The sequence below is a fragment of the Sinocyclocheilus grahami genome, unplaced genomic scaffold, assembly GCF_001515645.1.
Source record: "Sinocyclocheilus grahami isolate Dianchi unplaced genomic scaffold, SAMN03320097.WGS_v1.1 scaffold666.1, whole genome shotgun sequence".
In the NCBI taxonomy this organism is placed as follows: domain Eukaryota; kingdom Metazoa; phylum Chordata; class Actinopteri; order Cypriniformes; family Cyprinidae; genus Sinocyclocheilus; species Sinocyclocheilus grahami.
In genome coordinates, this window is record NW_015505845.1 from 13131 (window position 1) to 24214 (window position 11084).

General features: G+C 35.5%; 1 protein-coding gene across 1 annotated transcript; it reads left to right on the plus strand.

The window, feature by feature from the left end:
• Window positions 1–218: 218 nt before the first annotated feature.
• tgm1 (transglutaminase 1, K polypeptide) lies at window positions 219–10550 on the plus strand. The gene is made up of 14 exons (XM_016242611.1): window positions 219–309; window positions 1956–2179; window positions 2429–2620; window positions 3749–4000; window positions 4664–4782; window positions 4940–5047; window positions 5598–5775; window positions 5860–5998; window positions 6142–6334; window positions 6921–7074; window positions 8294–8578; window positions 8672–8832; window positions 8983–9119; window positions 10040–10550. Exons 2-14 carry the CDS (start codon window positions 1957–1959, stop codon window positions 10182–10184), a joined length of 2286 nt encoding a protein of 761 aa, XP_016098097.1. The 5' UTR covers window positions 219–309; window position 1956; the 3' UTR covers window positions 10185–10550.
• The last annotated feature ends 534 nt before the right edge of the window (window positions 10551–11084 follow it).

The following is an 11084-nucleotide window of genomic DNA, read 5'->3' on the forward strand; positions in this document are numbered from 1 at the left end:
GAAACGGTATGTTGGTTGTCCAGGCTAACCTGTGTGTCATCTTCCATTCACATTTACCCTTGGATTACAGCTCCAGTGCAAGCATTAAATATTATAGTGCTAAAAGTCCTTTAAGAAGTCATCCTGTTAAACCAGTTCTCATGCAATCGTCACAGCTGGAAGCCCTACCCCAACATAGAATGCTAAAAGCTAGAAACCAGTTCAAAGTCGCACTCAATCACTCACATGAGTCTACACAGGTATTTTTTAGCGTGGAGACGGGCATAAACAGGACTGACACTTCTACAAACGGCTAAGGACTGCAAACAAGTAAGAAAAACTCTTTATCATTATATTAAATCAACTGAAAAGATTCCTGTGTAAAACCAGACAGAACTTCAGAAACTTGAAATATAACATGGTTAGTTTCCATCATAAGATCATTACTGTCTTTGCATTAGCACTACAATGGTATTTTGCTGGAAACTAGTTAGCAGTGTCAATTTTTGTAAAAAAAAAATTTTTTATGGGGAATTAATCCAGAAAATGAGTATCTGTAAACTGTCACTTGTGCTAAACTGCGTTCATTTGATTAAAAATACAGTAAAATGTTACTATTGTGTAATGTTATTACAATTTAAAGTCACTTTTTTTCTGTTTCAATACATTTTAAGATAATGTTAATTTTTAATATTAATAATACTATTTTAGTGAAAATTGTGTTTATGGGGAATTAATCCAGAAAATGAGTATCTGTAAACTGTCACTTGTGCTAAACTGCGTTCATTTGATTAAAAATACAGTAAAATGTTACTATTGTGTAATGTTATTACAATTTAAAGTCACTTTTTTTCTGTTTCAATACATTTTAAGATAATGTTAATTTTTAATATTAATAATACTATTTTAGTGAAAATTGTGTTTATGGGGAATTAATCCAGAATATGAGTATCTGTAAACTGTCACTTATGCTAAACTGCATTAATTTGATTAAAAATACAGTAAAAATAAAATACAGTAAAATGTTACTACTGTGAAATGTTATTACAATTTAAAGTCACTTTTTTCTGTTTCAATACATTTTAAGATAATGTTAATTTTTAATATTAATAATACTATTTTAGTGAAAATTGTGTTTATGGGGAATTAATCCAGAATATGAGTATCTGTAAACTGTCACTTATGCTAAACTGCATTAATTTGATTAAAAATACAGTAAAAATAAAATACAGTAAAATGTTACTACTGTGAAATGTTATTACAATTTAAAGTCACTTTTTTCTGTTTCAATACATTTTAATATAATGTTAATGTTTAATATTAATAATACTATTTTAGCGAAAACATTTTTTTTTCAGGATTCTTTGATGAATATAAAGTTGAGCAACATTTGAACAACATTTATTTGAAATATTAATCTTTTGTAACGTTATACACGTTTTTACTGTCACTTTTGTTTAATTTAATCAATAATCATTGCTGAATAAAATAATTTATTTAAAAAAAAAATGAATGACTATAAAGTTTTAAACTGTGTATTGACTGTGTCCAGGAAATCAACTGATCTGGGTTTAATTGGCAATTATAACCAGCTGACTGAACATTATTATTACACTATGCTCACCAAAATAAATGAATACATGAATGTGAAAAGTGATTACATCAGCAGTCTTAAGTAATTGTAGAATAGTGAAAAAAAAGTATTTGGGGGTTAAATACTCATTTGTCTAAGACGGTTTCTCTTTCTCTGTTCTTTTCCAATAATGTCCCTTCTGACTCGTTGAATTGTTTGCTGTATAACATGACACTTCTGAGTAACATTTAAGTCTATTCTTATTTGAAATACACTTCAGCAACTGTTTTAATTTTAACAGAGGAACTTCAGCCCCTTCAACTGTATGATCAGGGACTTTTTTAATATTGTGGGTTTGTCTAAAACCTTTCAGAAATGCCCAGTTTTCTGTTTTATTTCCCAGAATGCCTGTAGAAACATTATCAGTCAGAAACCGCTCTGCCATTGGCCGCTTTCCGTCCAGTACTCTTACACTGGAGGATCCAGACAAGGTGAAGGCAGACACAAAGTGGACATGTAGCACATGGTTTCAACAGTGCTGCCAGCGCTGCTGCTTCCGCAGAAAAACTGATGAGGACACCACAGATACCCCAAATAATGGAGGCAGCATTGGGATGACAGGCACAGGTAACCTAACCAGGCGTGCAGTGCACTGGGCAGAGAGAGATTTGGCTCCAAAAATAAATATTCTATATTTACCTAATAATGAACATTCTGTCATCATTCACTTACCATGGAGCACAAAGGAAGATATTTTAAATAACATTGTATGGACAACATCCTTTTGTGTTCTATAGAAGTAAGACGACAGAATTCTCAATTCTGTATAAATATGAAACCCATAACTTCAAAACTCGTTCTCTCTCTCTCTATCAGATACTCTACTGGAGGTGCGTTCCATAGACCTTCTCAAGTCCAACAAAGACCAGAACCGTCTGGAGCATCACACCGATCGTTATCACAGTGAACACCTCGTCATCCGCAGAGGCCAGACCTTCCAGATGCTGATTAAGCTCTCGCGGGCTTTCAACTCGAAGACAGATAAACTTCATTTAGATCTGAAACTCGGTCAGTTTCGCCACCTTACTACCAGCCCAACATGAAGCCTACGCATGCTACCCTTGAATCTGTGTGATTCTTGTGTATATGTGCACAATAACATGCAATCATTCTTCTTGTTTAAACTCAAATTTCATTGATCCACTTGCACTATCATTCAAATCTTTAATATATATATTAAAGCTTTTATTCAGCAAGGACACAGTAAATTGATTAAAAATGTAAGTAAAGACTTAAAAAAAGGAAAAAACTATTTTTAATAAATGCTTTTCGTTTGATTTTTTTTATTAATCAAAGAATCCTGAAAAGAGTAGAGTCAAAGAATCCTGTTTTCACAAAAATATTAAGCAACACAACTGTTTTCATCATTGATAATAAGAAGAAATGAAGACTGGAGTAATGATGCTGGAAATTCAGCTTTGCATCACAGGAATAAATGACACTTTAACATATGTGACCCTGGACCACAAAACCAAACTCAATTTAAAAAAAGGGTAAATTTTTTTAATTGATATGTATACATCATCTGAAAGTTGAATAAATACGCTTTCCATTGATGTATAGTTTGTTAGGATAGGACTTATAATATTTGGCCGAGATACAACTCTTTCTGAAAATCTGGAATCTGAGGGTGCAAAAAAATCTAAATATTGAGAAAATTACCTTTAAAGTTGTCCAAATGAAGGTCTTAGCAATGCATATTACTAATCAAAAATTAAGTTTTGATATATTTACGGTAGGAAATGTAAAAAATATCTTCATGGAACATGATCTTTATTTAATATCCTAATGATGTTTGGCATAAAAGAAAAATCAATAATTTTGACCCTTACAATGTATTTTTGGCTATTGCTACAAATATACCCCAGCGACTTAAGGTCACATATATTCAAACAGAAAACAATTATTATAAATCGCAATAATATTTCACAATATCATTTTTTTTTAGTTTTTACTGTAATTTTGATCAAATAAATGCAGCCTTTGTGAGCATAAGAGACTTCTTTCAAAAACATTAAAAAATTGTACTTACCGCAAACTTTTGAACGGTAGTGTATACATCATGTCTATGGATATGGTCATGTTACCCAATTTTGAATTTGTCACTCTATATGTTTGTGTGCATATATTTTTCAGGTAATCTCCCGGATGTGTCCAAAGGCACACATGTGATTGTTCCTTTGGTTGAAGATCTGCAGGATGACTGCTGGGAGGCCAAGATAGTTGAGCAGAAAGACAAAATAATAAAACTCTCTGTCAACTCTCCACCAACTGCTGCTATTGGCAAATACAAGTTCTGTATTGCAACATCTTCCCCAACGGGCGAGGCCATGTCCCCGGACAGTCCTGACAACGACATCTACATGCTGTTCAACCCCTGGTGCGAAGGTACAAATAAGGGTGGGGTGAGAGGCAGAATGACAACAAGACATTGTTGTGTGATATTATCTGGCACATTCCATATGTACAGTACCCTTTAGTGACTTGTGACGGTTGTTAAAAACATTAAAGCACACATCTCATGTTAATTGTGAATCTATTAGATATGTTAGACATTAGATATCTTTAATCTAACATTAAAATGAATCTAACATGAAAAGTAGAATGTTTTAAACACATCAAATGTCTGTATATCTTGACATTTGCAGTTGTATCCATTAATATTATAATGTGTACTTAATCTAGTAAACTAATATTCAGTTAATTTAACTTATTATAATTACCACTAGCATAATATTTTGCTGTCTCCCTCATCTTGCTCACTCCATAACGTATGATTACAAAACCGTGAGCAGTCTTTTAAATTATGACATCCATTATTTGGACAAAAAATTACTAGGGCTAATAAATAAAGTAAATGCAAGTGCATCGATTAAATAACTAAGACAAATATATAATTCCTTGGAAAATAAATAAATTAAAAAGAAGTAGGAGTAAACATTTCAGGGCCTGTTTTGTCCTGTTTTTGGACCACCTTTTTATTGTTCTTTCCTTTCGTCACACTCTAAAGAAATCATTCCAAGACGCTGAATCATCCTCTTTCTCTCCTAGATGACTCTGTGCACATGAATAATGAGGAAGAGAGGAAAGAGTATGTTTTAAATGACATGGGTATAATCTATTATGGAACGGACAGCCAGATCGGAGACAGGCCGTGGAATTTTGGCCAGGTCAGAGCAACCCATCCATATATACATCTAGTGTTTAATAAAAGATAAAGTGACTAACTAAATAGATTCTTTCTTAACTTTAACATATGGCAGAAAATCAGATTTCAAATCTCCAGATTAAATTAAATGAAAGAATTGCTCCATCCTTGTGTTATAGTTTGATAAGGGCATTCTTCCTGCATGTCTGTTTTTGCTGGAGCACAGTGGAGCCCCAGCTTCAGGATGTGGAGATCCTGTCAATGTGGTCAGGCTTTTGTCTGCAATGGTGAGTTTGAATGCTTCTATTAAAGAAGTCATATCATTATTATCTTCCACTGGGGTCCACTTATAATAACACATTCATATTAATCTAATTGATATCTGGAAACTCTACCGTTGTGTGATACCTGCATGTGCGACATGGCTTTACAGGGATTAGGACACATGCATAGTAAACCTTTCAAAAAGGTTCTTTCTTAGCATCTATAGTTCCATAAAGAACCTTACATATCTGTTGAACCTTTGCAGTGCACAAAAGAGTCTTTGTAGTGGAAAAAAAGATTATTTTAAGAAGGTTTTTTTTTACACTAAGAAAAGTTCCTTTAGGAACAGTTCACTGAAAAGTTTTCTTCTATGGCATCACTAAAAAAAATGTTTGGAACATTTATTTTTAATGCAGTACATCTAGACATGTGTTGCTGGGGAGGAGGAGGGCTAAAGACAATTCTCATGGCACACAGCAGGAAATAGATAGAAAAGAGAGATTGATTGACTGCTGTCAGCTTGAAAGATATCTGAATGCAACAGAAGAATAACTTTTGTCCTACATTTGACAGATTAACTCTCCTGATGACAGCGGTGTGTTGGTAGGCAACTGGTCGGGTACGTACGATGATGGCACGGCTCCCACATTCTGGAGCGGTAGCAGTGACATTCTGAGACATTACTATGAAAATGGAGGAACACCGGTTAGATACGGACAGTGTTGGGTCTTCTCTGGGGTCACCACCTCAGGTAACGACATAGAATGCTTGAGAATTAGTAAAAACACATCCATTTGACTTGAGCATAACACTTAAATCTCTTTCCTATTTTCAGTGATGAGGTGTTTAGGGATTCCAACCCGGTGCATTACAAATTTCGAGTCTGCTCATGACACAGATGTTTCCTTGACAACTGACATGTATTTAGATGAGAACTACGAGCTGATTGAGGAGCTCAATCAAGATTCTGTCTGGTTAGTTAAAAATTCATTCACAAAACTGTCTAAAACTTTGAAGAGTACACTGTGTGAGTGAAAGTGCATATACTGTATTCAAACTGTTAAAGCATTAGCTTCACAAAAAATGGCATTAAACATACAAATGTCCCTGTCTACAGGAACTTCCATGTGTGGAATGACTGCTGGATGGCTCGTCCAGACCTACCTGCGGGTATGGGGGGGTGGCAAGTAGTAGATGCCACCCCTCAGGAGACAAGTCAGGGCGTTTTCCGCTGCGGTCCTGCTTCTGTTGCTGCTGTCCGGAATGGACAGGTTTACCTCAAGCATGACACACCATTCGTATTTGCAGAGGTATACCTAAACCTATATAACCTTAGTTATTTACTTCGTTTTTTAAATGAGGCCCGAAGAGACTTGTAGGTACTAAGGCCCCGTCCACACGGAGACGCATTTAGCTGTATATGCATAAAATGTGTATCGTATAGGCGTTTCGTCCAGATGGATCCGGCGGTTTGGGAGAGTGAAACCGATATTTTTTGAAACCGGGTCCCAGAGTGGATAAATCTGAAATGCCTTGTGTTTTCATGTGGACAGCCAATCCGTATATTTTCTGAAACAATGACGTCATCAGCCCCCGTCTCGCCCCTAGTCAGACATCGCTACGTCACGTAAAAGCAACAAAAACATGAAGAAAACACTGAATCATTGTCTTTTTATTAACTAACATTAACACAGATTAATAAATGTATCGTTCCATGTTTGTTTGTATACCGTGCACAAGGTATACTACATCGTTGTATACTACATCGTTTTGTGTCGGTTTCGTGGATTCGTGTGGACGCAGATATTTATTGAGACGAGGGGAAAAAAAGATCGGACATGGAAAGCTCTGGCTTCGTGTGGACGTAGCCTCAATGCTTTGCTCTTTTTGTTCAAGGTGAACAGTGATAAAGTGTACTGGCAGCGAACTGCTGATGGCACCTTTACTCCTGTCCAAGTTAAGAAGAAAGCGATAGGTCGCTGCATCAGCACTAAAGCTGTTGGCTCTGACGAACGTGAGGACATCACACACCTCTACAAACATCCAGAAGGTAAAAAATAATGGCAATTTAATTGAAAAACTATGTATTCTGGACAAAAGCTGTTTTAAAGGTGACATATTATGCCCCTTTTTACAATATGTAATATAAGTCTTTGGTGTCCCCAGAATGTGTCTGTGAAGTTTCATCTCAAAATACTCCACGGATCATTTATTATATCATTTTGAAAATGCCTATTTTGAGTGGAAGCAGAAACACGCTGTTTTCCGGGCCTGTTTCTTTAAATGCAAATGAGCTGCTGCTCCCCGCCCCCTTTTCCAGAATAGAGCTGCGCCTTTACAGCTCTGACCTGCTAAAACATCTGTTTTGGTTCTGATTATCATGTTTATCGCGCTGAAATCATGCGTTTTAAACCATATTAGTTTAAACTCCTGATATACGGTTTTCTGAGCGCACGCATCTGAAGCACACGCACAGAAAGCGGCTGTCACAGCATGAGTTCTAAACTAAGTTCTCATTCACACACAAGTTTACGTTAAAAACACACACACACGAGTTACAAAACAGTGGGTTATGTCTGTGAAGGTAAACAGCTGGGAAATAAATCGCATGTTTATTTTAGATCTGTGTGGCAGCAGCAATATACAGTAAATAAATCAATAAATCCACTGTTCTGTTGTCTGCTCTGAGGCTGGGACTCTAAACAGTGTTCTGTGCTCGTCTGTGCAGACAAAGACAGAACAGTTAGCGTGTTTAGCTCAAACTTTCGCCATGGCATTAGAACTAGTACACCGTTGTCGCTTGCGAAATCACAATGACGGCACCGTGGGTGGAAATTTACAGATTAAGGGGCGGTAATATTATAATGAGATCCCTTTGCCACGTCACCAAGGGAGAGCAAAATCAGACGCGCTCTTTTTCTCAGAAGCTTGCAGAAAAAGGCTTCCGAAAACAAAGTTGCTGGGTTAATCTTTATCACGTTTCCTTGGTTGGTAGATGCACCGGGGATTTGATTATAGCACTTAAAACCTGGAAAATGTCACCTTTAAACACAAAGGGTGGTCACACCAAATGTTGAAAGCATCCTCACTTTTACTTTTAAGTGGCAAAAACGTTTAACAGTACTGTAGCTTTGCAGGTAGGTTTCTTCAGGTGTCTCGGAGATGTTGCCACAGTTCTGGATTTAGTCTTTCTCAGTTTTGAATAAATACATCTGGACAAAAATGAGTGTCACGTCACTCATCCATATATTTGCGGTCCCCCTCATTAGATTCAGAGGAAGAGCGCATTGCTGTGGAAACTGCCTGTCAGTATGGCTCTAAAGCAGGGCTCTACAACATCTCCAGTGCTAACGATGTCAGCATCCAGATCACCATGGAGGAAGAAGAACCGCAGCTTGGTGCAGATGCTAAACTGGCCATCACCATGAAGAACACAAGCTCAGAACTGCGCACTTTCACCCTCCACGGCCAGGTGGTCGTTATGTACTATACTGGGGTGTATAAAGCTACAGTGAAGAAAGACGAGGTTCCTGTCGAACTCCAACCCAATGAAGGTGAGAGAACTCGGGCAATAATGTCGCTTTTAATTCATATTGGATTAACTGTTGCCAGTTAAGAGATGAATTTTCCTCTCTTACTCATCGTAGTTGAGACTGTGGAGTGGTGTCTGCTCTATGATGATTATAAAGAGCAGCTGGTGGATCAGGCCATGCTGATGCTCACACTCACTGGAAGCGTTACTGAGACCAAACAGGTTCTGGCTACCCAGTTTCGGTTCAGACTGCGCACATCAGACCTAGTCATCAAAGTGAGTTTAAAAGACTTCTCTGTTTTAAACTCAAAATGATCCATGTGTATGCATATGTATGTGTGGTAAATGAATGTAACTTTTTGGGTGAATTCGTTCAATGAGATCAACTTTAAAATCTCACTCACTGTGTGCTTGTTTACCTCCCAGCCTGAAGGGGACGCCGTAGTTGGCAAAGAAATGAAGACTACAGTTGTTTTCCAGAATCCACTTCAGCTCACACTGAAGAATGTGAAGTTTCGCTTTGAAGGCCTGGGACTGCAGAGTGTCAGGGAGGTTTCCTACGGGTAAGACGGTCACTGTAAACTTAAATAATGAAATTGTGAGCTGTTGTCTTCACTACGGTCTATGATTGCTTTCAATACACACTTGGTAAAACATCATATAATTACACTAAGTTTGGGGTCCATAAGATGTTTTAATGTCTTTAATGCATTCATAGGATAAATATAAAACACAAACAGTAATGCTGTAAAATATTATTACAATTTTAAAATGTGAATATATTTTAAAATGCACTTTATTCTTGTGATGTAAAGCTGCTCGAGAAACATTTCAGTTATTGTTTAATTATCATAAAATTCAACAACAATAATAATTCTTATTATTATTTTACTGTTGTTATTATTTATAATTGCTATTATTATTCAATTATCATCAATGTTGAAAACAGTTGCACTGCTTCATATTTTTGTGAAAACCATGATACTGTGATTTTTTGTTTGTTTTCAGGATTCTTTGATAAACAGCAAGTTCAAAAGAGCAGCATTTATTTGAAGTTGATTGAAATACATTTGAAATCATTTAATATGACATTGCGGAATAAAATATATTATAAAAATATTAATTTCATAAATTAATTTTAATTAAATAATTTAAAAAAAATCTTACTGACCCCAAAACATTAACTGAAAGTTAATGTAAAAAACAAAAAGTTTATTTCAACTTTATTTAAAAATATATATATATATATATATACAAAAGGGATGAATGTAACACATTTTGTTAACCAATTTACAGCCATAATAACTCAATATAACAGTATAATATTCGTGCATATATATATATATATATATATATATATATATATATATATATATATATATATATATGTGTGTGTGTGTGTGTGTGTGTGTGTGTGTGTGTATGAAATTTCACCAAAAACATGGCAACATGATTTCTCTCTCTCTATTGTTCTTTTTCTCAGAAATATAGAAAGTTTGGCTTCGGTGACACTGACAGAGACGTTTATTCCTTTGGAGGCCGGGCCACAGAAACTTCTAGTGTCTCTCGACTGCCGTCAGCTACCGCAGGTGCATGGAGTCGCCGACATCACTGTCAAAGCACTGTGAGACATCTCTGCACTGGACCTTCAGTGGCTCTAGAAAATCTCTATCTAGCACATTCTTTTCTTAGCCATGTCTGAAGCGTGGTTTTTAAACATCTTGAGAATATCTTTTGCCACACATTCTCAAATACACCTGCATTTTTGCACGGTGTAGTACAATAACCACTTGTGCACGTTTTAAATAGGTTAATTTAACAATTTAAAATATAATTTATTTTTGTTACATGAACCAGAATGTCTGTATGAACTTTTGTTGCTTTAAAACGTTGCTTTTTTTTAATGTTGAATTTATTCATCCTTTTATGTTTTTCTCTCAGAATATAATTTTCAAGATATGTCTGATTATTCATAAATATTTACGTCATTACAACCATGCTGTTTGTGTTCTTAGTTATTAATCTGACAAAGGATTATTTTGCAGCTAAAACATTCAAAAGCATTTCTAAATCATATGACATCTGGACTCGGGGCAATGTGTTTTGTCAACCATGTCTGATTTTTATATGAACATGTTTTTGAGGCATGCAAATATAATACTTTTATATATAGAAAAAATATTTTAGATCAATTATTCCTATTAGTTTCATAGGTATTAACTCACATTTCATAGGATTTGCTGGAGGATATAAAAAATGTTAGCAGCGGTTACTGGCCATGCACAAATCAATATAGCTTAATTTTTGTCACATTGTACAACAATAAATATTGTTTTTGCATAATTGTGTAAGGGGTAGGTTTAGGTTTGGGGTAGGTGTAAACGCACAGGTGTAAAACAATCTAACAGGTAGAACATATTATTTATTGTTAGCTTCCGGTTTTAAGGATTTTGATTAATTGAAATCTTCACTGAATCAATTCACTAAAAAGATTCACTCATGGATTCATTCAGTGACTCCTTCTCTTG